General features: G+C 72.1%; 1 protein-coding gene and 1 long non-coding RNA gene across 2 annotated transcripts in view; one reads left to right on the top strand and one right to left on the bottom strand.

Annotated features, from left to right (window-relative positions):
* LOC118501421 overlaps positions 1 to 25,709 on the bottom strand; it is a 75,684-nt gene extending 49,975 nt beyond the window's left edge. The window contains exons 1-2 of the long non-coding RNA XR_004904076.1: positions 25,692 to 25,709; positions 24,691 to 24,693 (exon numbers count right to left, since the gene is read on the bottom strand). This is a non-coding gene — a long non-coding RNA (uncharacterized LOC118501421). The remainder of the gene's footprint in view (positions 1 to 24,690; positions 24,694 to 25,691) is intronic.
* MRPL23 (mitochondrial ribosomal protein L23) lies at positions 2,169 to 9,443 on the top strand. Its single transcript, XM_028515462.2, has 5 exons — positions 2,169 to 2,312; positions 4,847 to 4,969; positions 5,803 to 5,885; positions 6,425 to 6,498; positions 9,253 to 9,443. The coding sequence occupies exons 1-5, from the start codon at positions 2,296 to 2,298 to the stop codon at positions 9,403 to 9,405; spliced, it is 450 nt and encodes a 149-aa protein (XP_028371263.1). The 5' UTR covers positions 2,169 to 2,295; the 3' UTR covers positions 9,406 to 9,443.
* Positions 25,710 to 27,907: the final 2,198 nt, after the last annotated feature.

The following is a 27,907-nucleotide window of genomic DNA, read 5'->3' as shown; positions in this document are numbered from 1 at the left end:
AGTCTCTCCCCTCGCCCCGTCCGCACACCCAGCCCTCCCTCCCGGGCGCCCGCCTCGGCATTTCCCCACGAGAAAAGGAAGTGCTTGTCCTTGTAAAGACTTTCACATGGACGTAAACACGGCTTTGTTTTCCGCCGTCCGGCACTGGACACGGCCCAAACGTCCATCAAACGTCCACGGCGGGCGCGTCCGCGCCGCGGCGGCCGGAGGAATGCGGGCCGATGCACGCGAGGCACGGAGGCGTCTCCCAATAGTCATTCTGGGGAAAGGAGCCAAACGAGAAGTATATACGATGCTTCCATTTATGGAAAACTCTATAAAGTGCAAGCTGACCAGGTCACGGGTGCTTGGGAAAGGGGGGAGGCGAGCAGGGAAGGGGGAAGGGACCGCACGCGGGGCCCTTGAGGGTACTCCCGGGCACCAGAGGCGCCGGCCCTCCCCGGGGTCAGGGCCGTGGGACCGTGCGCCCCAGGCGTGCACGCTGAGTGTGCCACACACCTCAGCAGGGCCGGCTGGAACGACGAAAAGGCAGATGGCGATCTGGGAAAAGGTTCTGAGTTGAGCATGATGGACAAGAGCGGAGCATAAGGAACACATTCCATGCAGTGGAAATCCACCGGAAACGTCAGCACTCTCCCGGGTTTGCCGGGGCGGCCATCGCCCAGTCCCACAGGCGGCCTCTCGGACCAGAGACCCTCAGGGGCCCCATCCTGGGGGCTGGAGTCCGGGAACGGCTGTCACAGGGCTGGTGCCCCCGAGGCCTCTCTCCTGGCCTGCAGGCGGCCGTCCCCTCCCTGTGTCCCCCCACGGGCGTCCCCCCATGGGCGTCCCTCTGTGCGTGCCTGCATCCCGGTCCCCTGTTCTGACAAGAACACAGGTCCCGTACATCAGAACCCATTCTAGTGGCCCCGTCCAGCAAGGCGGAATGGAGCCAGGCTGAACCCCCTCTTTAAGGACCCCAACGCCGAGTCACGTTCCGAGGTCCTGGGGTGTCAGGGCTCCGGGAGTGAATGGCAGGGACACGACTCAGCCCATGACACACCCTCCCTAGCTAGCTTCAAAGTCAGCTGGGCGTCCTCTGTTTCAACTGGCAGCCCTCGGCCGGGGAGGACCTGCTGGAGAAGTCAGGAGGGGCAAGCCCGGCGGCGGCGGCGGCGTGACCGACTCGAGGGCAGACAGCACGGAGAAGGGGGCAGTGGGGGCGGCCATGCGCTCCCCGGGCACCGCTGCCTCAGGGCAGGGGGGACAGGGGGACCCTCCGCTGAGCTCAGAAAGCCCAGGCCTGGCAGGGAGGCACCAGCTGGAGGATCAGCAGAGGCCAGGCCTGAGCGTTGAGGGGCCTGCAACGTAGCGGGGCCCCCAAACCCACCGCCCCCCTCGTCTGCCTCACACAACTCGGAACCCAATTTCCAGCAACCTCTGTGTGAGCGACATGGCACCTTCCGGTTAGACGCTGGCCCGGGAGCCGGCGCTTTGTAAGAAGGAGAGAGCCCTCGGGACCCCTGCCCCGGGCGGGTGTGAGGGGGGCCCCTCTGTGCTCCACCCTGCTTCCCAGCCCCTTGCTGGTCCTCCAGGCCTGGCCCCAGTCCTGGCCCCCAGCACAGTGGCCCTTCTGACCTGTCCCCTCCACCGGATCTCCTCCAGGTGGGCCTGGCGGCCAGCAGGGGACAGCTGGGCTCCCCCCCGCCTGACCCCAGCAGGCAAGTGCAGCCCACCCTCGCCACCCAGCCCTGCCCTGCGCCCATCGGTCATCCTCTGCAGTGCCTGGGTCCTAGGCGAGACCACTGTGCCGTTCCCATCAGCAAGCACACCCGGGGGGAGGCCTGCAGTCCCCGCCCCAAAGCTGGGCCTCTCGGAGGGACACGTGCTCGCCTCCCTGCAGCCTCCCCTGCTCTCCCTGGGGCAGCCACCAGGCCTCACACCCTGCTGCCCTCTTGGGTCCCATCCCCAGCCTACAGGCCGGCCTGCTGCTTCTCCACAGCCGCTGACTGGGCCCTTTCTCTCCCAGTGGCTGGCTTGACACTCCCTGTCAACGCTATCCCTGCCCTGCGGAGTGTGTTGCAGGTGCAGAAAGGCACGGGCCAGCCCGGGGGAGTGGGGGAACGGGGAGAGGCAGCTACGGGGGACCCGGGCCTGGGCTCCTGGTCGGTGGGTGGGGCTCAGGTGTGGCGGTCTCCAGGGGCAAGGCCCGCCGCGCGGGGCGGGGGCGCGCCCTCCGGACGCCAGGGGGCGCTGTGCCAGAGGCCGCGCGGGCCGCGCACGCCGTTCCTTCTGCCCGCGGACCGGAAGCTGGCGATGGCGCGGAACGTGCTGTGAGTAGGGCGGCCCGCGCGGGGCGGGGCTTTCACGGTCACAGTCAAGGAGCCGGGGACCCAGGCCCGGGGAGGGGGGCTGGGGAGGGGGGCGCGGCCGGCCGGAGCGTGGTCCGGGTCCCGCAGCCTACGCCGCCACCCCCGCGGCCACGTGTGCGAACCCATCCGGACGCCAGGCCGGGTGCGGGCCGGCCCGGCCGCGGAGCCCAGCCTCCGCCGGGCAAGCCCCGCCCCCGAGGGTCGGCCCCGCCCGCCCGCGCGGCTTTGGGGCGGGGCCGCGCCGCGCGCCACCCGCCCCTCCCCCGCGCTGCCCGGGCGACCACCCTGGTGTTCAGCAGGGATCAGAGGGCCCCTTGAACAGGAGGCCTCGTGAATTCATGCACGAGCGAACTCGTGAATAAGTGAATGAGTGGGTTTAAGTGGAGAGCCGATGGCCCCGTGAACCGGAGGCCTCGTGACTGTTGCCTGTGTGATTGCGTGAATAAGTGAGTGAGTGGGCTTAAGCAGGGATCCCATGGCCCCGGGAACCGGAGGCCTCGTGACTGTTGCCTGTGTGATTGCGTGAATAAGTGAGTGAGTGGGCTTAAGTAGGGATCCCTCAGCCCCGGGAACAGATGGCCTTCTGAGTTTATGCATGTGCGAAGCATGAATAAATGAGGGAGCGAATGCATACATGCACGCTGCATGCCCTTGACCCTGGAGAGCACACAGTGAGGGGCGCCCCCACTCTCCCTACCCCCCCACCCCCGCACAGGCGTGGAAGCAGACTCCATGGCTGGGCCAGGGTGTGGATTTGGGGAGCGGGACCGCACAGGGGGGGCCCCGAGGAGGGGACTCGGCTTTCTGCCGCTGCCTGCAAGGGGCAGGGGCCTCAAGGAATGGGAGCTCCGAGCCAAGGCCCTCAAGGCTGCCCCCAAGGCCGCCCTGGAGGCCAAGGACGTGCAGGCAGGAAGGGAACCAGGACAGGGGCCCAGCTTGAGTGCACGTGCTCCCTCGCTGGCCAGGGAGGCCCTGGAGGGGAGTACTTGCAGTGGAGCCATGAGGCAGGGGGGAGGGAGAGGGTGGGATCCCGGATGAGTCACCCTCGGGGCCACAGGGCGGGAGGGCTGGTGGCAGCCAGCCAGCCTGTTGTTTGGAGGAGAGAGGAGAGATTCAGAGCCCTGCCTGCGAGATGTTAGGTCGAGGTGCTTGCGAAACACCGCGGGAGCGGTCAGGGAGGCAGGGGCCGGGTGAAACCACCCGGAGACCAGGGGTGGGCCCCACGGGGGCGCTGGGCCTCCAGGAGGCCCAGGGAGCTGTGTTCCAGGACCCAGCAGGAGGGCAGCGAGCGGCTCGGGCTGTTCCCGAGTTGGGGGGGCGGTGTCCCAGGCCGCAGGCAGGGGCCTTGGGAGGGCCTGGGGCTCAGCGTGGGGGCAGGGGCACGCTGGCCCCTGCTGGCCTCCGCCTCTCACCTGGACCCTCACGCTGGGCCTCTCTCCGGCCGAAGCTGAGCACAGCCCTCCGGCCCCAGATGGTGGGGTGCCTTGGAGAGGTTGGAGGGTCTGAGCCAGCACCCCCACACTCCCACAGTGACCCTTGGGCCCCAGCCTTTGCCCCTCACAGCGAGCGCTGCCATTGGTCACCACGGGGGAAAAGAGCCCCCTGGGCGGGTAGGGGTCAGCCTGAGCCCCCCGCAAGGGTAAAACCAGCAGGCCCCGCACCCTTCAGACCCACCTGCCTTCCCAGTCCCCAGCAATGTTCACGCCTGCAGGGGCCCTGCCGCAAGGAGGTCCTGCCGGGGTGGCCACCACGGGCTGCCTCGGTCACCCACGTGCCCCAAAGAGATGGTATTCAGTTCACACATTCAGTTCACACATCCCAGCCCAAGCCTCACTCTGGGGGAGCCCCCCACCATCCCTGCCCAGGTCCTCTGACCCCCTGGCCCTCCTCACCCTCCCCAGACGTGGGGGCCGAGAGCCAGCGTGGGATGTGGCCCCAGCGAGCCCCTTCCTCGGTGCTGAGCGCTGCCGATGGGCCCCCGGGGGCGGCCCAGTTCCACAGTGAGGCTCCCAGCACCCACCTCCCACCAAGACCTGCCCTTGGGCTCCCAGCCTGCCCACCCTGGGGGGTTTCGGGGTGAGCTTGGGGTTGGTGACCTGCGAGCCTCATGTCCCCGCAGCCGTCCCACCTCAGCCGGCACCAGGGAGTCGGTGGGCGACCCCTGCAGGCAGTGGGCCCGTCCCAGGTGGGGTCCACTCCGCTCCTGGGACGGCCATGTGCCCGTGGGACGGTCACGTGGAGCGCACGCCGTGTCTGCGCCTCACCACCGGCCTGTTCGGGGACTTGGGAGCACGCTCTCTGTGGCCTCTGGTCGTTTCTCGAATGGCTCACCGGCCCCTTTCCGAAGGCCAGCCTCAGGGCCACCAGCCCACGTCGCCCCAAGGTGGGGCCGGGGCCAGGGGGTGACCGCCCACGCTGGGCAGAACCACGAGAGCGAGTGGCGGCGGGGGCTGTGGGGCGGCGCCCTGCCACGGTGTGGACTGTCTCCCCCGCAGGTACCCGCTCTACCAGCTGGGCGGCCCCCAGCTCCGCGTGTTCCGCACCAACTTCTTCATCCAGCTGGTGCGACCCGGCGTGGCCCAGCCCGAGGACACCGTGCAGTTCCGGATCCCCATGGAGTGAGTCCGCGGGCGCCCGCCACGGTGGGGGCTCAGCCCCCTCCCGCCTCCGGCCTCCCGCCGCGGAAGCTCTGCCGATGTTGACAGAGGCCCGCTGTTTGCCGAGGCGGCCGGGCGCCCTCCACCTGGAGAGGCCGGGTGGGGAGCCGGTTTCTTTCCTGCCCTTCCTGCAGGGTCGGGTCACCGTGCCCCCCACCCCCACCCCCACCCCAAGGCTGGGCCCGGCCCCCAGAGCTGCTGTGACACGGGGCCAGAGCCCGGCCCTCCACCAGGCCTGTGCTCGCCCCAGGGGCCCGGCCTACCCGCCACCCTCGCTGCAGGGCGCCGCCCGGAGCCCCCGGTGCCACTGCTCCCGTGTGGCCCGGCCTCAGCGTGCCCCTGGGGCGCCGGTGGGCAGGGGCAGGGGCAGGGGAGGCCGAGGGCCTGAGCTGCTGACACATTCGAGGTGGGAAGGGAGCAAGACCCAACCCGACAGACAGTTGCTTTTCAGAAATGCGGGTTCGGGCCGTGCGGTGAGGCGGCGGCCGCACACCGGGCCACCCCAGGGCCTCGGACTCGGGCCGGCCCGGGCTCCCGGCAGCCAGGGGGCACTCGCAGACCGTGGCTTCCCTCTGGAGAGTCCCTGGAGCTCGGCCGCCTGGCCCCAGCGTGGGCCAGTGGGGGGGGACAGGGGGGGGGGCGATGGGGCCGGCCTAGTCCAGGGAGCCCGGGCCGGCCCTCCATCGCCCCCGAGCTGGCGGGTCCCGGGGGGAGTGCTGGGTGGGGACCGGTCACTGCCCTTGGGGGCCGGTCCGGTGTGGCTCACGGTCCCCGTCGCCCCCCCTCCCTGCCAGGATGACCAGGGTGGACCTGCGGAACTACCTGGAGCGCATCTACGGTGTGCCCGTGGCCGCCGTGCGGACCAGGGTGCAGCACGGTGGGTGCCCGCCGGGCAGGGCTGCGCCTGTCGTGTGGGTGGGCCCCTTCCCCTCCTGCCCCCTCCCCAGCAGACGGCTGTGCCACCCCACGCCCCTGACCCCTGCCGTCCTCGTGGCCGCTCTGCGGGCCTGGTTCTCGGCACAGGGGGAAACCGAGGCACAGTGCTCGGGCGACGTCTAGGGCTGCACTCCTGCCGGGGCGGGGTGGCTGCCCCCCCCCCCCCGGCCCCTCTGGGCACGGCCGACGCGCTCTCTTCCCCTGAGCCCACCCTTGGGCCCTTCCTGGGGGCCCCATCGCCCGCCCACCCGGGGCCTGCAGCCTGAGGCCGGGGGCCCGCGGGGGTGCCGGGAAGACGGCCCCCCGAGTCATCTCAGACACGGGCGGGGGGCTGCGGGGGCTGCGGCTGGGCCCGGGGGGGCACAGCCTGTGCACTGGAAGTGGCACCTCGGGGTGCAACCAGCGGGCTCTCGCAGGCGTGTCCTTCCAGAGGTTGAGCGCTCACAAGTGTGGCATCTGTGCCCCCCGCCTGCCCCCCAGGTCCCGGCAGGAAGAGGGACCACAGGAACGTGCGGGTGAAGACGCCGGACTACAAGGTGGCCTACGTGCAGCTGGTGAGTGTGACCGCATGGCTGGCCGGGCGGGCGGCAGCGCCCTGGCCGGGGGCGGGGGCCGTGTTTGTGCAGCCGCTGCCTCGGGCCGGGGAGGCCTCGAGGGGCAGGGTCCCGGGGCGGCTGCCTCCGCGCTAATCCACAGCGCAGCCCAGGAGGGGCCGGGGTTCAAAGCACAGCTAAGCCAGTGGGAGGAGACGGGCTGGGGCACTTTGGAACGTCTCGGGGGCCACCCCCGTCGAGCCTTTGAACTCGGAACGTGCTGCGGGCAGAGCAGGCCCACCCAGGCCCGGGGATTTGGGCTCTGACAGAAACCAGACCACGCTGAGCCCCGGGGGCCGCCTGCTCGGGAGGGCCGGCCCTGGACGGGTCCCAGGCGGGAGGCGGCCCTGCCTTGGGGTGCTCGCCGCTGCCGGGGCCTCGGGCTGGTATCCCGCCCCTCCGCGGGGCTGTGGCCCCGCGGGCGCCGCCTGCCCCCGCGGCTCCTGCCCGGCCGGCCGGGGCTCCAGGCGCGGGCTCCAGCCACAGGAGCCTTCACTGAGCAGGCCCAGGGCTGGGGGCGGTCGGACGCACCCTTGCTCACCGCCCCCCTCAGTGGGACTGCGGGGCCCACACTGGTGCACTCCCTCCCACACCCCGCACCCTGGCACGGTCTCCTCCCCAGTGCGGGGGCCCTCCCGGGGTCAGTGCTGCTCCCATTTCAAACCTGGGGGGCTCCTGTGAGCTGCCCTGCTCCTGTTTCAAACCTGGGGGGCTGCCGTGGACTCCCCTGCTCCCGTTTCAAACCTGGGGGGCTCCCGTTTCAAACCCCGGGGGTTGGGGACCTGGGGGCTCCCGTGCGGGCAGGCCCCCAGGAGCCGGGGCGGGCGGCCGCTAGATGGCAGTAGCGCTGTTGCGAACCCTGCGCCCGCAGCCCCGATCGGGGCCTCAGGAGCAGCTCGTCAGGGGCCGGGGTGGAATGGCGGCTTCCCCGGGAAACGGCCACAGCTGCCGTCCCGAACGGGGCCCAAGGTTGTCCGGCCCGGCATGTGCTGTGCCCCAAGTTCTCCCGCGGCGGGGGGGGGGGTGTCCTCCCGAGGGGCCCGGCCGGGGGCAGCCCGAGTGCCCCCCTCCGCCACAAGGCCCCGCACAGCAGAGCTGCGGTCAGAAGTGGCTTTTGCGTTGTCCGAGCCTCGCTCACTGAGCTCTCCCTGACCTCCGCCCCCCAACTCAGGGACCCCGGACCGAGGGGCACGCAGGCCCGGGGGCTGCAGCTGCAGGGGGGCCGGCCACAAGGTGCAGGCTGCCGGCCGGGACACAGCCCTGCTGCTCCGGGGTCACCTTCGTGACACCCCCTCCCCCGGGCTCCTGCAGACATGTGCCAGCCCTGCACACAGCCAGGAGTCTGAGCCTGCACCCCTGGAAGGGGGTCCCCCTCTGTGGCCCGTCCTCTGCCGGCCCGTCTCATTGGGCCCCCCCCCCCCCCGCCCCGGAGCTTCTGAAAACCGCTGCTTGTGAAGCACACACATGGAGGGTCGATGGGAAGGACAAGTTCAGTCACCGGGTTTACTTGGAGATGGCCGCCGCGGACAGGCTGGTCCCACGGGTGGGGGGGGACCCGCATTTCTCCCTCCTCAGACAACCGGATAAGCATCTCCTCGGGCCCCCACCCAGTCCGGCCGGCGCCGGGCCCGCACGGCCCGCAGCCGGGGCCGGCGGTGACACAGCCGCGCAGGAATGAGGGAGGCCCCGGGCGCAGGGGCGAGCCCCAGCAGACCACCGCCCGGGCCCCCGGGCTCCGGCAGGGCCGGTTTCTCCGTTTTTATGGCATTTTTCTCCTTTTTTGTACTTCTCCGCTATCAGATTGCTCTTTGAGAGTCTTGTTTTTGAAAGCACAAGGTGAGCTCTCCGGAAAGGGGCCGCGGGGCACCGCCGCAGCTGTCCCTGCCGGCAGGAACCGGACTCGCCCCTCCCTTCCGCACGCCTTCCCCGCGCTGCTGCTGCAAACCGCCATCTTCGTGTTTACGTTCAAAATGTCACTCTGGTTTCCCCCGCCCCAGAAAACCAGCAGAAGCACCTCCATATATTAAACACAAACCCCCCGTTCTGGGCAGCCAGCCCTGCACGTAAACTGTTGCCCTTTGGTATTTTAAAAGAGAAAAAAAAGGGTCTGAAATGTGTAAGATAATCCTCCCGCGGGCTGGCTACCGAGCGCGCCGCGGCTGCTTCTCATCACCGCAGGCCCGCGCCCCGCGCCACGTGACCCGCGTGCACAGGCCTCGCGTTCTCGGGGGGCTCCTGCCCACATCCACGTTTCTGCCCAGAGCAAGGGTCTGCGGGGACCGAGCCCGGCCTGCCGGCTCCTCAGGCCGGAGGGCCCCAGCCCCCGTGCCGCCCCCACCGTCCCTGCCTGCCGACCCTGTCGACGTCCTCTCCTCTCCCACTGCGCCTGGGAGTGGGGGTCTTCCCTCCCCCGCCCCAGGGGCCCACTGAGCTGGGGGGCAGGGGCTTGCTGGGCCTGCAGTGGGACCGGAGCGTGGCCCCGGAAGGCGGGCCCTGGTGTGCAAAGTGCCCAGGCGTTGTTTTAGACGCTGGGCACGAGGGCCATGTGCGGGGAGGGTGGGCAGAACCAGGTACCGGCCCGCGGGCGGGGCCCAGCCCTGGCAGATGGACGGGGCGGGGTGGGGAGACTCTGTCCAGGCCGAACGGCGCCCCCCACCCTCCCCCCCGTGGGCGGCCGGAGCCGGCCGTGCTGGAGCCCTGGCCTTCCCTCCGCAGGCTCACGGACAGACCTTCACGTTCCCCGACCTCTTCCCCGAGAAGACGCCAGGCGCGGAGGACAGCGCCCGGGAGGAGCTGCTGGAGGAGCAGCGGAGGAGGCAGAGCAGCGACCCCCGGCGCGGGGGCGTCCCTGGCTGGTTCGGCCTGTGACGGGCTGACGCCCCAATAAAAGTGCCCCGTGTGACAGAACCAGTGGCTCCGTCCCTCTGTCCCCGCGGCCGCGCCGAGGAGGGGCACCTGCGTCCCAGCCCCACGTGGGCACGCCGGGGGGCCGGCTCCAGGTGGGGGGGTTGGCTGGAGCCACGCCGGCCCCGACCCCTCTGGGCCGAGGCTCCGGTTCTGCGTGACCGGTGGGTGCTGGGGGGGCGGGGGCCCGAGGGAGGTGCTGTTTGGGAACTGGGGAGGCGGCCCCACCACGGAGCCCCGGCCCGAGGCCAGTGGGGCATGACGGTGGCCGCGGCGCCCAGGCGGCCAGTGCCCTGCGTCTCAGGTTCCACGGGCCCGTCCGCAGCCCTACTGGTCTGAGCTCTGTGCCGAGAGCCCCCCACCCCCGGCCGCCTGGCTGCTCTCTCCCCGGACAGAGGAGGAGGAGGAGGAGGTGTCGGGGGGGGGGGGGGGGGCTGGAGGGCTGTGCAGCGGGCAGGAGCGAGTCCGTGGGGACCGGGGCCCTGCTCCTCCCCGGAGGCTGCAAGGGGAGACGGGGATGGGGGAGCTGGCCGGGCCACCCCCTCTGCCGGGGGTGGGGGACACCTGGACAGGACGCTGGCGCCAGGCACCCCTCCGCCTGCCGGGCCCACCCCGCTCTCGAGTGTTGATTTAAAGCGACGGGGCGGCCCGGAAGCAGGCTGGAGGCTGCGGCCACGGTGTTTTCCTTGGAGAAACAGCTCTCGGGGCCCCGCGGCCCTGAGGACCCCGACTCAAGGCCGGGGGTGGGGGGGCATCTCACCCTTCACCGGCCGCCCTTCCTGCCCCGCTGCCCCCACACGGCTCCGCCCCCGGGCAGCCTTGGCTCTGCCGTGCAGCCCGTGCTGTACCCAGGCCCCCAAGGCCTGGGCCCCCAAGGCCCAGCACGGAGGACGCCCCAGCCCCAGAGCCCTCCGCCTCCCCCGAGACCCAGGGCCGGCAGAGCTCCTGCGTGAATGCTAGGGTCGGGCAGGGCAGTGAGGGGGGGAGTACAGGGGCCGGGGGTGGCGTGCCAGGATCCAGGAGGTGGGCCTTCGGCGGGGTCGCTCCCCACCGTCGTCCCCAGGCGCAGTGCTTCGAGAGGGGGCTGGCCAGTCGCCCTGTGCCCCCCCAGGCTCCCGGCTCAGGGTGGGTGCCCGCCTGTGTGGGGTGTCCTTCCCAGGGCTGGAGCCGGGAGAGGGGCCCTGAGCCCCCTGCGGGCGCCTCCTGCCGGGCGCTGGGGTCGGCCCAGCTGGGGGGCGGAGGAGAGCCCGGAGCTCACCCCTTGCCCCTTGGCCGCACTGCGGGGGTCTGTTCACTCTGCAGGAGTGTCGAGGCCCCGGCCGGGGGGGCAGGCGGAAGGGCAGAGGCCTGCTAGGGAAGGACCACGGGGGCCGGGCCGGCCGCCTGTCCACTCTGGGGCCGGAGCCCATGGGCCTCACCCCTCGGGCCCAGGGCTGAGACCCACAGACGCACCCCAGGGTACCCAGCAGCTCCCGGTGGTGTGAGGCCCGGCTGCCTCAACCTGCCACCCCGTCTCCAAAGGACTCCCCACAGGGACTCGCCGCAGGGCTCCACCCCGCCTGCCGGGCCCGGCCCCCCGCCCCCGACCATGAGGTGGTCCGAAGCCTTCTTGCCTCCTGCCCCCCCACCCCACCCCGCTGCGCTCCTGCCTCAGGTCCTGAGGCTGCAGAAGCTGAAGAAACGAGGCCCCGTGAGGGCAGCTCTGGGGTGACCATGACCTTGGGCTCAGTCTCCCACCTCCGTGCCTTCCTGTGGGTCCAGATCGAGGGGACCGAGTGAACAAGCAAGTGGACCACGGGGAGCCTGGCGGCCCGTCCCTGGGAGCCGGAGGCAGGGGTCAGACCGGGTGGGCGGGGGTCCCGGGGGCTGCCAGGGAGGTGCTGGGTGGTGCTGGCCCCCTGCCACCAGCACCGTGGCCGTCCCGCCTGAGGCGGGGCCCCTGGCATGCAGCTGCAGTGAAGGGGCGGGGGACCCTCCGCCGTCCCAGGGCAGGACGCTGGCGTGAGCAGCCTGGTCCCCCTCAGCGGCTCGGCTGAGCAGAGCTCACACCCTGGGGCCCCCATGGACAGCGCCGGTCGGCCACCAGGACGGTTCTGGAACAGCACCGTGCTGCCCCCGGCAGCCCCTGCCAGTGCCCCCCGACCCGGGACCCGCCACGGTCTGCGGGCGCTGTGTGGCACAGGCCCCGGGTGACACGCACGCACGCAGCTTGCCTGTGGCGACCGGGTCCTGTCGCTCGGCCCAGTGCCCTGCAGGGCCGCCCGCGTTTCGGGGAGCGGAGTCCCCGCAGTGTGCACGCAGCCGCGGCCCCGCGGCCCACGCCACCCACCGCCCGGACTCTGTCCGAGGCAGGTGGCGGGCCCTGCCCCTCCGCTGTGCGTGAGGGCACCCCCATGGTGGGGCCGTGCCCACACTCCCACCTTAGCTGCCTGGGTGACAGGGGCACGGGCCTGGCCTGCCTCCCACCCAGGAACCTCTCTCCGGGTCCGTGCCTGGCTCAGCCGGGCAAGCTGCACCCCACGGGGCTCAGCCTCGGACACCCTGAGACGCCTGTGGGGAGCCTGGGGGGACACCAGGGCCACTGGCCTGGGGAGCAGCTGTCCCGGGACCCCCCCCACGGGACCCCGCAGGCGACCCGTGCGGCGTCTGTGTCCACTCCTCCCTGCTGAGATCATCCCCAACACCAATCCCCCCAAATCACTTCATTATTTCTTCGTAAATAGGGCTTTTCCTAGTCAAAATAATCAGCGTTTTTCTGCCGCTCCCACATCTGGCTTTGATCGGCCCCGGCCTCACGGGGCGGATGCTGGAGCCCTGACGTCGTGAGGAGGGGGGAGGGGGAGCCCGCCTCCCTCCCCACGCGGGGCCCAGGCCCAGGGGCCGGGGGCGCCCTCCCGGCACACAGCTGCCTGCTGCCCACCCGGCTTCGAGGGCCCCGGTGTGGCCGCCTCAGCTGGCACCCAGGGGACATCCCTTCCACAGGGGTCCCGCAGGTCCCCACGGCCGACCTGCTGCCCCTGGTCCCTCCAGGTCCCTCCATCCGTCCCTCCCTCCGGAGCCGGGTCACCCCTGCCCTGCTGCACGGAGCCACACGCGGAAGGTCCCCGTCAGGTTCCCGGCCTGCAGGTCCCAGGTCGCCGGCACCCCCGCTCTGGGGGGCTGCGGGAGGGAGGGCTGGTCGCAGGTTCCCACAGGAACCCTGTTACTGCCCTTCCTCCCCGTGTGGGTGCCACTCTGGGGCTTCCTGGGAGTCTCCCCGGGGCAGCCCCACTGTGGGGTGCCCTGTGGGCTGACGTGTGGGTGGAGCTCGGCCCCTCTTCTCCGACCCACTCCCCTCGTCCCGACGCCGGGGCCTGCAAGGGCAGGGGAGGGGCGTCACGGGGCGTGTCGCTGACCTGGGCGACTGTGACAGTGTCCTCAGAGTCGATGCGCGGTGTCCGTGGGGCGGACCCCCCACACACACGTCCCCACTGCCCCGTCGCCCACGTGTGGCCGTGGAGTCAGGGACCCTGGGCCGCCCGCCACGCCGTCCCTCCACCAGCCCCGTGGCGCTCTGCACGGTGCCGGGGGCACCTGGAGGCCGGCCCCTGAGCTGGCTGCGGCCCCCAGCGGCTGCCGCCGCGGCCCCGGGGACTGGCCGGTGGCAGACCCGGGCCGCTGGCCTGGGCAGAGGCAGTGGGGAAAGCACGAGGACACTCCACACAGTGTGCACGGCCACCGAGAGGGTCTGGGCCTCCAAGGCTCCTGGGGGGCGCTTCCGGGGTGGGGGTGGGGGGCAGGCGCCGGCGGAGGACCCCCCGGCAGCCCTCGCCTCGCAGCTGCGGGAGGCCCCCCGCCCCCACCAGCTGGGGGAGGGGCCTCCCAGGAGCCTCTGCGGCGGGCTCAGGGCGGGGTGAGGCGCCCCTTAAACAGAACAAGGTGCTGGCCCCGAGAGCCGGCGCTTTACGAAGTGTTTGGAATTCCGACGGCCCGAGCGGCTGGGTGTTCCTGCCAGGTTCTCCCCGGGACTCCGCTCACCGGCGGCCAGGGCCCTAAATAATTCTTATAAAAGCCACGTCAGCCCCAAACTGTGTGATATCTGATTTGTAGCAGCAATAAAACCCCGCGCCGGCTGCCAGAGTGGGGGCGGCGGGGGGCCGGCACGCATGTGTGTGCGCACACGTGTGCATGCATGCGTGTGAGGGAGGGAGCCGGGCTGCGCCCCGAAGCTGCCCCTGCCACCCCGCACCCCACTCCGCGCCGTGCTTGCTCAGGCTGCGGCTGGGGGGGACTCAGGCCTCCTGCAGCCCTGCGGGCTGGGGACCAGCGGCTGCTGCCGGGCAGGACGGCCTAGCGGCAGTGCTTGGAGAAGGCCAGGGTGCCCAGGGGAGGGGGTCCCGGCTCCCCGTCCCAGGCTGCCCCAGCCGCCCTCAGAGAGCTGGCTGCCCAAGCCGAGGGCCAGGGCTGGGGCAGGCCCACGGGCCCCCACGACCGGCTGCAGCCCGTGTGTCTCCGAGGCAGCCCCCGGTGACAAAACGGTGTTTCTGTCTCGCAACATGGAGCCTGGGGGCAGCCCGGCCTGGCCACCTCCCGCCCAGAACACGGCAGGGAGTGTCCCCTTGCGCCCTGGCGGGAAGCAGGGCACACAGCACCCAGCTTGGGGCTGCGGCTGTGGGGGGCGTCTGGGTGTTCCCCCCTGCATGGGCTGGGGACCCTGGTGGGGGAACGGAGCCGGGCCCTCGGAGGGGCGGGTCGTCACAGGCGGTCTCCAAGGCCCAGAACCCCGCACTGGGGAGGCAGGGGGGCGTCGGTGGGCCCTGCGGTCCTCCAAGGTCACCCTGTGGTTTCTGCTGCCAGGACACTGGCCGCCAGCGGGCCTCCGGGACCTCGGAGGAGCGGGGCCCGAGCGAGGGCCGAGGGTGACGTGCAAGGACGGGCGAGAGCGGGGGCTCCGGCGGGCGGCCTTGCCGCCGGGAGCCGCTGGCGGCTGCAGCCTTGACTGTGTTTCTCTGAAACGTGGGGGCTATAGTGCAGGCCAGGGAGGGGAGGGTCCCTGCTGGTGGGGGCGCCCGTCCCACACGGGCTGACCCTGGGGCTTGCCCCCGCCCCCCACCCCCGGACCGCCTGTCCCCCAGACGTGTCTTGGGGTGGAGGGAGGCCTGGGTCTCTGCCTCCAGGGCTGTCAGTCACCATGCCCCGCCCCGTGTCCCCGGCCCACCCTGCGTCCCTGCTGGGTGTGGCTCTGGGCTGTCCTCGGGGCCGAGTGCACATGGCGGGTCCTCTGGAGGCCCCCGTCCCCCAGGGTCGAGGGTCGGAGGGCTCTCGGGGTGTCCACCCCAGTGTGAGTCGGTCCAGGCTCCTGCGGAGCGGGCGACCCCCCAGAGCAGCCCCCTTGGTCATGCCCCTGCTGGCCAGGGGGAGATCATGTCCAACCAGGCTGGTCCCTGACCCCTGGGGGACAGTGGGGAGGCCACCAAGGTTCTCGTCACCCCTGAGCCAGCCTGTCACGTGGCTCCTGAGTTGGCCACGCTCAGCCTCGCCCTCTGAGAGGACCCAGCCCCGCCGCAAGCCCCATCCCAGCCCCACTGCCCTCCTGCTGCTCCCTGGCATCTGGGACACCCCTGTTCCCCTCCGTGATTTGGGGGTACCACCCACATCCCTGCTGCACCGGTTTTCCGTCCTTTCAGAGAGAGAATTCCCACTGTCACCGCACCCGTTCCTTGTTCGTGCTCCCCTCCGTCCCTGGGGGCCTGGCTCGTGCGGGCCTGCAATGGGGGGTACCCTTCAGGGTCTGGGTTCGAGACTCACTCCCTCCCAGCGCTCTGCGGGCGGCCCCAGGGTGCCCCTGGGCTTCCCAGGAGGAGGGTGTGCAGGACGGGGTCGCCAGTGCCCTGCCCTGCCAGGCTCAGCCTTGGGGGATCCTGGGGGCCCCCTGGCCGCTGCCCGGGGGCGGGCATGGCTGGGGGTGTGGGGAGCACCACTCAGAACTCGGTGCCCAGGTCCTGGGACCAGCTGGGTTCGCCGCCGGCTCCCGGGGTGGCCTGGCCCGTGACCACGCCGGACTTGTCCCCGTGGCCCCAGGACGAGGCAGTGCCCGCTCCAGAAGGCACCCTCTAAAAATACAACCTGGCGGGAAGTGCCGGCCAGCCGGCCCTGTAGGAGCCCCAGCGGGGTTCGGAGCGGCTCGGGCTCTGGTCCTGGCCGGCCCTCACCCTGCCGTCCCCACCTCCCGCCCCAGCCAAGTCCCTCTCGGCCCCTTGGCCCGTGTGGAACGGGAACACTAGGCGTCCCAGCCTCCCTCGGGGCTCGGGGGAGCGCGGGGCCGACAGCTGCCCCGGGAGAGAGCGGAGGGGCCCCAGGGACGCCCTCCCTCCGGAGCTATCGGGTTGCCTGAGAGATGCCGGAGCCCCCCCTCGCCCCCCGACTCCCGCAGAAACTGAAATAGCCGTGGGAGGTGGGGCACAGCTGTCCCCGTCCGTCAGGATGACCCGGCCAGGGCTGCAGCCTCCAGGCTCCCTGACTTCCCCGGTCAGGGGGGCTGCCAGCGCCCCCCAGACCCCAGAAGAGGGCCGGGCGGGGGTTGCCAGGGCCATTTAAAGCCTTTTCCATGCCAGGCCTGTGGCTTCTCTGTTTGCCCGCCCACCTGCCCGGGGTTCTGCTCCCGGCCCGAAGCCCCCTCCACAGCCGGGGGTGCTGGCCGAGGGTCCCGAGCAGCAGGGAGGGGCTCTGGGACAGTCGGGGGGCCAAGGCCAGGGAGTGACCCACAGAGCGTGGGGTGCACAACAGGGAGTGTGGTTTCGGGGACCAGGTGGAGAGCAGGGCGACCCTGAAAGCCTCTGGGAGCCCCCAGGAGGGGCTGGAGGAGGACAGCGTGGCCACGTGGGCGGGTCCGTGGTGGTCCGGGAGGGGGAGGCCCGCAGGCAGGAGGGGGGCAGGCGCCGGCCAGGCTCGCTGGCGCACGTGCTCGCCCGTGGGGTCTCAGAGCATTCCTGCCGGGGGCCAGGGGCCGGGGGCCGGGGCGAGAGTCCCGGGAGGGGGCTGGGGGCCATCTGGGCAGGGACGCAGCACACTTAGTCACCTCTGAGGCATGGCTCCCCCCCCCGCCGCACCCACGGCGTTGCCACAGCAACACCGGGATGGGCCAGCAAACAGCCCACAACAGAGTGGCCCCCCGACTCCTGGTCCCCTCGAGGGGGCGGGGCAGCCTGACCGGGAGAAGAAACGCACCTCTCGGCCTCGCTCCAGCCCGGGACACCCCTCAAGGGCGTGTGCACACGGGGTGCAAGCAGGGGCGAGGGGGCTGGCGCCCCCTCCCCATTCAGGGCCCCCCGGGATGTCGGAGTTCAGCGAGAGAGGGCCTCCACCACTGGCAAGCGAGACCTCGGGCTCTGGGTCACTCGTGCACGGGGCAACGGGACACGCGGGGGGTCCCCATCTCCTTCCGTTAAAACGGGGACACGCCGGCCCCGCCAGGGCTCCTCTCATCCCTCAGGACTCGGGGTCCCGGAACTGGGCAGGGCCGGGCTGGGCAGGGCGGCCGGGTTGAAGCCACAGGTGGTGGCGGCCTGACGGGGGCAGTAGCACCGCACAGTGAGGCCGCGGGCGGCCTGGGCCCCGCCCCCAGCCCGGCCGCCTCTCTGCCCCGGCGCCTGCTTGCCGGCCGCCCTCCCAGAAAACGGACCCGGAAGTCGGGGTCTGGCGCCCACAGGCCCGAGGGGCACCCCACTTGCTGTACCAAGGTGCCTGAGCCGTGCCCCCAAGAAGGGGCGGCCTGGGGTGTGGGGGTCTGGCTGTTCTCTGAGGGCCGAGGTCAAGGCTTTGTTTCCATTGGGGACCCTTGGGGACCAACGCCAAGGGTCAACGAAGTTCTGTGTGTGTCACCAAGGGGAAACTGAGGCCGGTGCTGGCTGGGGTCTTCGGCTCGCCTCCCCACGCCCCAGGCTGGGGCCGGGGCCGACCAGGGCAGTGCCGAACCCCCCAACCCCCACACCCAGACTCAGTTCCCGGAGCTGACTGCTGCGGCGGACCCGGGCGGGGTCCCCCGGGGGCAGTGGGTCATGTCCCCCAAGGGCAGGGCTGCTCGGAAAGGCCGTACGGCTGAGCTGTCCCTTCCCGCTCGGCCGCTGACAACCTGAACCCCCCACGCTGGTCGGGAGTCACATGGCCGGAATGAGGGCCCGAGGGCAAGGCCCTGGGCGGACACCTGGACCTGCCGGCAGCTGGAATGTCCGGCCCGGCCCCTGGGACGGCGCAGCCCGGAGGGCAGGCAGGAGCCGGTGGTGGAGGCCGGAGCCCCGTGCGGACGTGCCTGCCTGCTCGGACAGCCGCCCCCCGAGGCGGTTTCCGGGCCGCGGGGCCTGGTCTCCGGCGCCAGCCCTACCGGCCCCAGAGGAGGGGTGCCTGCTTTCTGACATTATTTTCGTGCCGAGGTTTCAACGTGTACTTTGAGGCGTATTTTTTTCCAGAACACACCTGGAGGGGAGGGACAAGAAGGGCGTTAGGCCTGTTCCCGTCAGACTTTGAACCTGGGGACAGGAGGGACCCCTCCCCACACCCGCTCCAGGAATGTGACTGTGGGTTGTAGGTTCCGGCTGCGGGAGCCTCCTGCCTGGGCCTGGCTCCGGCGGGGTCCCCCGCAACCCCCCGAGTCCTGCGGGCAGCCCTGCCCCTTGGCCCCACAGGAGTGGGGGCCCAGGGTCACACGGGGAGCCGCGCTGGGTCCCACGTTGTCCTTCGTCCCCGGGGCTGTCCTCCCCTCTGCCCTCTGCCCTCCGCCCTCCACCCTCCTTGAGGGGCCCTGGTGGGGGGACCGCTCTGGCCCCAGGAGGGTCTGGGGCCCAGAGGCTGCACCCTCGGCGGACAGCGGGTCCTTGGGTAGTCGGAGGGGGTCCCCTTGGAACGCTCAGTCTTGAGCCCGTCTCTTGGGTCATTCCGATTTGGGGATTTCCGAACATCGGGGCCACAGGAGGTCACCCCGCTGACCCAGGCCCGCCTCGTTATGTCACAGCCAGATGGCCGCGACACCTGATGGAATCCAGAAGCCCCTGAGCGGGCAGGCCGGAGGCGGGGGGCAGGGGGCTGCGGCTCCACTCGCCCACCCCACTCATGGCTGGCCCGGCCGTCACCGCTGGCTGTGCCGGGATGCGCTCACCCCAAACCCCAAACCCCAAACCCCAACCCCAGCCCGTCCGGGGTCCTCCTGACGGTGCTCCACACAAGGGCCTGGCCGACACGGCCCAGCCTCACCCCCGAATATCGTGGGAAGGGGGACGGGCCCAAGGTGGGGCTGGCACCCCACCGGCCCCAGTCCCGCCCGGCCCCCTGTGGGGGGAGCCTTCTCGGCCTGCCCCTTCCCAGCACACCCCGCTTTCCCCAGGCCATCGCCAGGCTCAGGCCCGAGGTCCCTTCCCTTGGTGACCCCCACGGGGCCCCACACGAGGCCGGCACACAAGAGGCATCCCGCTGGGGCCCAGCTCCCGGCCCCGCAGCGGGTTTCAGAGCCAGCCAGCCTGCCCCTGGCCCTCCCGGCCCTGGACCCTCTGTGTTCTGGACCCCTGCAGAGCCCGGCCTGACCCTCCCACCTCCGGCTGGCTCTTCGCCTCACGCCCGGCAGGGCCCACTCCCGCCCTCCCCTACCGCCCACAGAGAGGGACCCACTAGGGCCGGCGAGGCCAACAGGGGACACCCCAGGCTCTCCCTGCTGCCCACTACCCCCCACCCCGTCCCACGCAGGCCCCCGACATTGAGGCCAGGCTCTTCTCCGGCCCCTCAGCCACCGAGGACATCCGCTGTGGTCTTCCTGCACAGGGAGGACTGGGGACAGGGCAGGAAACGCAGGGGGCGGGGCTCCCGTGTGTGGGGGGGGGGCTCCACTGCGCCCCGCTCCGAGGGAGAGATGCAGCCCAGGGTCCTGGAGGAGGCGCCGGGAAGGCCCCAGGGCGGGAGCTGGACCAGGGCGCGGGGCCGCAGGACACACCTCCCCTGCGCCCCGTGAGGCCGGCAGCCCAGCTTCGAGTGCCCCGGCGGGCCCGCCCTGGGCACCTAGCTGGCAGATGCAGTGGCTCTGGGGTCCTGGGAGTGGGCGATGACGGGTCAGCCGTGCCCAGGGCCAGGCGGCCAGCCCCTTCCCGTCCCCTGCGGATCTGGCCGCGGGCTTGGCGGGTCCGCACTCTGCAGACCCCACGGAGCCGGTCGTCGGTGCACGACTCAGTTCCCCGGTGACAGCGCCCTCACCCCGGTGTGGGCTCCCCCCACGACGTGCTGCCGCACCCCAGACTCCTCCTGTCGGGTCTCTCACCCGCCCCCCCCAGCCCTCCGTGCCCTGCAGGAAGCGGAGCAGCCAGGGTGCCCTCTCCTCCCCTCCCGGCCGGGCCTGCTGCCTCCTCCACCACCCACTCGGGCGCCCACTGCAGAGCAGGGGGCACCCCAGACTCGCCTGCAGCCCAGTGGGCAGCCCGGCCCCAGAGCGCTGGCCGCAGACACCGGGCCGGCTCTTCCCCTGGGCTGGGACGCTGCTCAAGTGAGGCCTGGGCCACCTCGGCCGGCTGTTGAGTTGCTCCTGGACACCCAGTCCAGCCACGTTTCCATGGGCCCCGTGGGCAGCCCCGCTGGGGTCCCGGGAGGCCTGGCTGAGGCCGCGGGGTGGCCTGAGGGCCACCGTGGGGACCCCGGGGTCACATGGTCAGGTACAGCGGCACGCACGCAAGCGGGGCCCAGTCCAAGCCGAGGCCCAGAGCGGTTTCCCCGCCGGCACTGGCACGTGGGGCGCTGCCTCAGGTAGGACGCCCCCCGGCGCCGGCGGGGCGTCCCGGCCGGAGGTGGCCCTGCCTGGCTGCAAGGGCGAGGCCACCCCGAGACGCATGCTGGCTGACTCCCGCTCCTCGGGGCTGGGCCACCCACCCACATGGCCACCCACAGGGCCACCCACATGGCCACTTCCTCGCGCCTCCTTGGGAGGCGGCCAGCGGCGTCCCGGGCCACGGCGCAGGAGCCCGCCTGCCTGCCGTCCCTCTCGCCCGCCCGTGCGGAGCCGGGACCTGAAGGCGGCAGAAGGTTCTGGGAGGCGGAGCACAGGGAGGTGAGGGGGCTTTGGGAGGGCAGGGTGTCTCGGGGCGGGGACCGGCTGGGACCTCGGAGAAGAGGCCATATCACGAGAGTGGAAAGGAGAGGGCTCGGGGGAGCGGGCCTTCGTCGCAGGGGCCGTGGCCAGAGCGGGGGCGGACACGGGCCGGACAGAAGGGTGCTGTGTGCACGGCTAAACGGTGCAGCCCTCTTTCCCGCTGCCGTGGGCCCCCGCAGCGCCCAGGCCCTCCACCGCCCGAGCTGCGCTGAGTGCCGGGCGGTGGGCGGGCAGGCGGGCAGGGAGCTACAGCTGACAAGCGCCTGCCCTTCCAGGTTGGCGGGGTGGGAAGGCGACCGGTGCGTGAGGTGCCCAGAGAGGCTGGGTGCTCTGGGCCACATCCCCCCCTTGGGGCTGCCCCCCCCCCCCAGGGCTCTGTCCTCTGCAAGAGGAGCGGGGAGGGGTGGGTTCTGGGGAGACAGTTGTCTGAGAAATGACCGAGCACCCCCACTGCCCGGCTGAAGGCGGGGCCCCGGGGACTGGGGCACCGTGCTCTCTCCCTGTGGCCAGAGGTGGGTGCCCAGGTGAAGGGGTCCTCGTCCCAGGGGGCTCAGTGCTGCAGAGAAACTCAACCAAAAGAGGAAAGAACCTTCTGGAAACCCAGGGCAGTTTCCTCATCCCCTTTCCGTCCCCAGGATCCCCAGCTGACCCCTAGGAACAAGGAGGGCCCGACATGGTCCTGGGCAGCATGGACCCCAGCTGGCTGGGCCACGGCCCTGTGCTGGGTGGGTGGCAGCCCCATCGCCCTCCCTCTCTCTGTTGGGCTGGGGCTGGGGGGCACCTGGAGGAAGCCCCAGCAACAGGCAGAGCTTCGTGGTGGACACCAGACCATGTGAGGATGCGGGCACCGGCCTTTGGCTTTATTCCACGCTCCCGGCCCCGCAGGGTCAGCGGGGGAGGGGGGGGCGTTAGAGGAGGGGACACGGGGCGTACCCCCTGAGGGGGGTCTGCTGACCCCAAAGGCCGGCCAGGCTGCAAGTGGGCAGGGCAGCAGCCCCATGCGCAGGGAGCTCATCTGCACAGAGGGGCTCCCTCCAGACCACTGACCCTGACCCTTCCTCCAGGGCCGGTGTCCCAGCCAGCCGGAGTGGCACCCCAATGCCTACAGCGGGCTCTCCAGCCACCCCCACCCCACCCCTGCACACTCCAGCGCCTGCTGCCACCCCGAGGGTCTCCGAGGACCTGCTGCAGCCTGGACCTCCGGGGACTGACCTGTCCGAGCTGGACAGCTGGGAGGCGGTGGCAGCCGTGCCGGCTCCGGCCCAGCATGGTCTCCAGGTAGCTGCTGGGGGCTGGGGGCAGGGAGGCTGGCCTTCCGTGGCTCGGCCGGGGGACGGACGGTAAGTGGGTCCTCCGTCCCGGCGCTGCTGCTCAGGCCCTCACAGCCGCACACGGGTCCCCACCCCAAGTCTGTCCGGGGCCATCTCTCCCTGCCTGGGGGGACCGCAGCGGCTGCACCCCACCCCCCGGCCCCACCACCGCCCGGCTGCCGCCTGGAGAAAGGTCCACGGAGCAGGGCGCGCCCGGGGCGGGCAGGGATTGGTCGCCGCCTGAGCGTCCCGGACGGGTGCCCGCGTGCCCCCGGGCGGCCTTCCCCTCGGACAGGCTGCCCGGGCCGGGAAGCCCTGAGCCAAAGGGATTAAGGAGGGAGGAGAGAGTCGAGTGTCCCCTGGCCCTGCCTGTGCGTGCTTCGCTCACTGTGTGTGTGTTTGTGTGTGTGTCTCCTCGCTGGGTGAACCTCGGGGCGAGGGCGCCCAGGGCTCGGCTGCCCAGCCCCGCCGGGTCCTCGGGCCGGAGGCCGCCCCTCCCGGCCCACCTGCCCCTCTCCAGCGGCCATTTGGCACATTCCCGCGGCCGGCCTGGGGGCCCCCGGGACCCTCCCCTGCGCTCCGAAGTGAGCGCAGGGGCACGTGGGGGGGACGCATGTGGGACCCTCTGCGTGGGTGGGGAGCTGGCCCCCAGGTCCCCAGGGCCCCACCGGGGACCCTGTCTCCCGCCCGGAGCCCAGAGTGTGGGCCCTCGAGGCCCTTGACCCACACGGGGGGGAGCTGGGAGCCTCACCCTGGCTCATGCGGGGGGGGCCCAGCACCCAGACCCCAGTCCCTTCCCACGAGGCACCCAGGGGCCTCCTGGAGGCTGAGGGCGCTTGCTGACGTGCCCCTTGAGGGGGTCCTTTGAGACCAGGGCTCACTGGCACAGCACCCCCTGAGCAGCCTCCTGGAGGGGGGCTCCCTGGGGTCCAGGAAGACCAGGGCGGAGGGGGGGGCCGGAGGGCCCTTCCCGGGGTCAGGCGCTGGCAGTGGCCCAGACTGCAAACTCCCCAGCATTCCTCGGGGAAGGACGGGGTCCCCACGGGGAGATAGGGGAGGACCGGGGTCCCATGTCCTGCAGGCCGTCCCCCCACTGGGCTGAGCCCCCGCAGACGCCCCTCACAGGCTCTGGGGGGCCTGGCTCTGTGCACTCCATCCGCGTGGAGCTCCCCAAGTGCTGGCTGGGAGGGGGTGGGGAGGGCAGCTCCTCCTCCTCCCCTCCCCCACCCGCGCAAACCCGACCACTTAAGAATAATGAGGTCCAGGTGGCCCTCCGTGAGCCTCGACCCTCGCTGGCTGCAGGGCCCGCCTCCCGCCCGGGCGCGGCTAACGACAACCAGAGGCTGGAAGGTGAAACCCCCCGAGCTGTCAGGCGGTGGGCCGACCCTCCGGCCGGCAGGTGGGCAGCGGGCCGGGGCCCCCGCTGGCCCCCAGGTCTGCCTCGGCCTGCCTCGGGCCCGTGGGCCACCCCGCCACGTCCCCCCCCACCCCGGTCTCCACGGGACCTCCACGGGGAGACCCGTGGGTGAGGGTCCCGACGGCCACTATGAGACACACGGCTGCCTCCCCCTCCCTCCGCCCTGGGGGGGGGGGGGAGGCCGAGGAGCTTCCATCCGTCCCTCCAGGAGGGCACACCCTGGGGAGACGGGCAGTGGTGGCGAAGGCGCCGCACGCCCTTGACCTCCCCCTCCAGGCGCTCAACGGCGGGCCCTACGGTCCTCGTTTTGTTTTGCCGCAATAAAGCACAAAGGACCGAGCTCGGGACCGCCTGCCGTTGCTGTCCTGACTGCTGGGCAGCGTCCCCTGTGGGACCCAGGGCAGCGGGGCGGCATCCCGGAACCCCACCCTGCTTCCGGTCACCGACCTGCCTGCCCCCGGGAGCTCCCACCGGGACACTGTCCCCTCCACTCCTGCCACGACCCCTCGCAGCCCTAGCCCGCAGCCTCTGGCCTCCCTGCTGCCGACCCCGTGCACAGCGGCTGGGCCCTGATGGAGGCAGGTGTGGCCGCCTGCGGGCCGGAGGTGGGGGCCGCAGCGCGGGGAGGGCACCGAGTCCCTCGCTGTCCCCAGCCTGCGCCTCGAGAAACACTGACATTGTCCCCCTCACCGGGGAGCCGTGGACCAGCCGGCGAGGGACGGAGCAGGGCAGAGGCCACTGGCACGGGGGGCTGGGGGGGCGGCCGGGGTCCTGGCACCGGAGCCCTCGGACGGCCGGGGACTGGCCACACCGGCCCAGGGGCCTGCGTTGCTTTGGGCTCCCGTCCCCACGGGCAGGATGGGGGGGCCCTGACGGTCTGTGAGAAAGGAGACAAGGGGGAGACAGGGGAGACGGTGGTGGAGAACGGCGAGGGGGCGTGAGGAGCGCCGGGCCTGGGCAGGGCGAGGGCAGGCCGGCCGCCTCGGGGAGGCCAGGGTCAAGATCTGAAGGTGGGCCACCGGCGTGGCAGGGACACCCGAGCGTTGGGCACCGCCCCCCCCACCCCCCGCCGTTCAGAGAGGCCTGGTTGTGCCTCGGGGGCCGACCTCGACCGAGGAACCTCCGAGGGGAGGCCCAGGGCCCGGGGTCAGGTCTCCCTCTCCGCCTCCCGGGTGGCAGAGGGGAGCCCTCGTGGTCAGCAGGGGAGCTGCCCTCTGTCCGCACAGCAGTCCCCCTGTGGCCGTGCGCCGTCCGTGGGTCCCCTGGGCTGCCCGGCCCTGTGAAGGTGGGCCCGGGGCGTCGCAGCGCCCGCCAGTGCCGCCCCCTCCCTCGCTCGTCCTGCAGCAGTGGCGCCCTGGGCCCTCCTGGGGGGTGGGGGGGGATGGGGGGCCGTGGACATCGTGTGGGGCTTGGTGGGGCTGCACCCTCTGAGCCAGGAGCGGGATGCCCTGGCGTGGAGGCTCCCAGAGGCCGCACTCGGCCCGGGCCCGGGCGCAGGGACCCACGGGCCTTCCTGGCAGAGCCGGCTGCCCACAGGACCCCAAGGTCCCGGCTGGGAGCCCCCTCTCCTTCCCTCCCGCCCTCCCCCCAGAGCCACTGGGAGGCCAGAAACCCTGAGAGGGAGCGGGGGCCCGGCCGAGAGCGGGAGGGGCTCTGGGGAGCATTCCGTCACAGCTTTCCCATGACGCCCCCGTAATCCGGGCTCTTCTCCTTGGCACCCCCACACCTCCCAGCTGCCGGGACCACTCTGCTGGCCGCCCCCCCAACCCCCGCCCCGCCCAGGACGGAGCCTGTGTCCAGGCAGCAGCGGCCTTTCCCAGGATGGGGCTGGGGCGGGGGTGGGGGGGCGAGGAATTTGAAGAGGAAGCGGCAGTGGCCCGAGAATTTGGAAAATGTGTCGAGTGCTTGGAACACTGGGAAGGAGCCAGAGGGGGATTAGAGAGGGGGGCAACGGGCCCGGGGTCCCGGGTGGGCCCGATGGGCAGGCAGGGGCTCCCTGTGCGTGGGAGAGTCCAGGCGGCAGCTGTCCCCGTCCATCCACCAGTCCGCCCGCCCACTCTCCTCCAGCCGCTCATCACACAGGCCTTTGACCCTGGGCGTGAGGGGGTCAGGCCCCAGCCCTGGGGGGCTCCCACAGCCTGCCTCAGGACCAGAGGCGCAGCCCCGGGGCTCCCCATGGGACCAGCTTTTGGGGAGCCAGTGCCTGCCCCCCCTCCCCGAGCCACCTCGTGCAGGGGCCCATGCCCGCCCTCGCCCTTGCCCGTGGCCTCTGTGGGCCGGACCCTGCGGCCCGGGCTCTGGGAGGGGGCGCCCCTGGGGGTGGGGCCCAGTCCGCTGTCTGGTGGGTCCGGGCCCCGGGAGCCCTCTGGAGCCGCAGCTGTCCCAGCCCCCGGCCCAGGCTTCCATGATTGATGGTGGCGGATACGGCGCTGGGGGAGAAGGCCGGATAAGCCGGCAGCTGCTGGAGGGGCCCGGGCCCCTCGCCGCCCCTCCCCCAGCCCTGCCTGCGCGGCTTCCCACGCGGCGGCTCCTTCCGGCCTCGACTCGGCTTTCTCCCCTCTCTGGGCTCTCGGGCCCTTCCCAGAGGAAGTGCGAGCCCCCCCAACCCCGTCCTGCCCCCCCGCAGAGGGGGCCCAGCAGGGCTCCAGGGCTCTGGCCACGTTGGGTAAACCGAGTCACCAGGCCCAGCAGAGGGACCTGGGGGAGGATGCGTTCACATGCCCCCCACCAGGCCCAAGTCGGTGGGCAGCACACACGCACGGGGAGAAGCAGTAAATGCCCCTGCCCGGGGGTGGGGGCGCTGTTGCCTGGGCAGAGAGGAACGGTGAGGGGGTGGGTGCTGGGGCATCCGTGGGGGTGGGCAGCAGTGAGGGGACCCCTGAGCCTCCGGGAGCGCTGGGTCACCGCGGGGGCAGCTGTGGGCTGGATGCCGGGGGAGCTGCTCCGAGGAGGGGGTGGCGGGGTGGTGGGGGGCCCCCCCAGCCCTATCTGCCCGACCCTTGCCTCCCGTGTTTGCTCAGCCAGCTCTGCAGACGAGACGCTGTGCAAAGAGACCCGCGATAAAGCCCCGGGTCGTTGACTCCGGGGCGCCCCCCCTCCGGCCTCCTCCTCCTCCTCCTCCTCCTCCTCCTCCTCTTCAGCGGGCCCCCGGCCCCGGCCCCCTCTCCCTCCGCCCGGCGCCTCCCCTCTCCTGGCAGCTTGGCAGCTGCCGGAGGTCCCACCACTTAGAGGAGGGGGAGGCGGGCGGGGCTGGGCTCCGGGCTCCCACCGCGGCCTCCCCACCCCCGTCCCCCCCTACCTGTCCCCCACCCAACGCATTCTTGAGGGGGATGGAGCTCCTGGCTCTTTGTCTGTCTGTCCGCCAGGAGCTCCCCCTGCCCCAGGCTCGAGGGCTGAGCCCTTCTTTCAGAGGAGCACAGGGCAGGGGGGCGAAGGCCAGGCTGGCCTTCGGGCCTGGCGCCCCTGAGGGCCCCGGGCCTGGCAAACACTTGAAGGTGCCCACCGGGCGGCAGAGGGGGCCCAGGTGTGGGCAGCACCCTCCCAAACCCCGGCCCTCCGTCCCCTCCCTTTGGGGCTCGAAGTAGCTTTGCCTGGAGGGGTCGTGTGTGCTGTGTCCCCCGCCCCGGGGGCTGGGGGGCAGCAGAGGGGGCCAGTTCCGGTGGCGGGCCACCCTCCCGGCCGCCCCTCCGCCCGCCGCCCTCGCCCCAGCCCTCCCGAGCAGCAGGCCGGCGGGGCGGGCGGCCTGTGGAAATGCAAGCCACATGGCTGCTTCATTGACACTTAATTCCGCACAAGGAGCTCCCCGGGCCTTTGATGTCCCGGGACCTGCGGCCTTGAGTGCTTTGTGGGCTGCGAGACAGGAAGCCCCGGGGTTCGGGGGCCGTGCCGGCGCCTCCTCCCCTCGGCAGCAGGCTGTCAGGGACCCCGGGGCCGGGCCCCTCTGCGGGGGAAGGGCAGGCCGTCGCTGGGGACGGGGCTCCTCTCTGACGGTGGGCCCCCAGAGGCAGGGCACGCCGAGGGGGTCTGCCTGGCACCCAGGGCTGTGGGCTCCACCCACGGGAGAGCCACTGACTGTCCCAGGGCAAGGGTCCGGCTCGGGACACCGCCCGGGGCAGGGGTCCTCGGGTGGGATCCACTGATCCAGCCTGCCTCCGGCACAGGGCCTGTGGGCGGGCGGCACAGACCCCCGCCGGGGGCGCCCTCCGCTGCTCCCCAAGAGCAGACCCTGCTGAGCTCCCCCGAGGGCTTCCCGGAGGTGGGGGCTTCAGGGAGGACGAGAGTGTCCGGCCAGCTGGCAGCCGAGGGGGACACGAGCGGCCAGCCCGGCGGGGACAGAAGCACAGGGCCGTCCCGGAGCGCGGCGCGTGCTACCGGGGTCCGGGTCCAGAACCTCGGGCCCTGGGCGCCGGGGCCCAGGCCAAGATAAGCCGTCCCTGCAGGGGCTGCTGGACGGGGCGGGGTTGGGGGTGTCAGCGCCCCGCTGGGGACCCAGCGAGACTGGGAACGGAGCCCAGAGCCGGGTTCCACGCTCTGGCCGCGTACGGCCCGGGTCCCGGAGGAGGCCCCCTCGGCCCCTGCCCGTGACCGGGGGCTGTGCAGGGTCTGGGGAGTGGACAGCTGTTGACCTGCCCGCATTCCAGA

This window comes from Phyllostomus discolor, chromosome 6 (genome assembly GCF_004126475.2).
Source record: "Phyllostomus discolor isolate MPI-MPIP mPhyDis1 chromosome 6, mPhyDis1.pri.v3, whole genome shotgun sequence".
Classification (NCBI taxonomy): domain Eukaryota; kingdom Metazoa; phylum Chordata; class Mammalia; order Chiroptera; family Phyllostomidae; genus Phyllostomus; species Phyllostomus discolor.
This window is presented reverse-complemented; position numbering and strand designations above follow the sequence as displayed.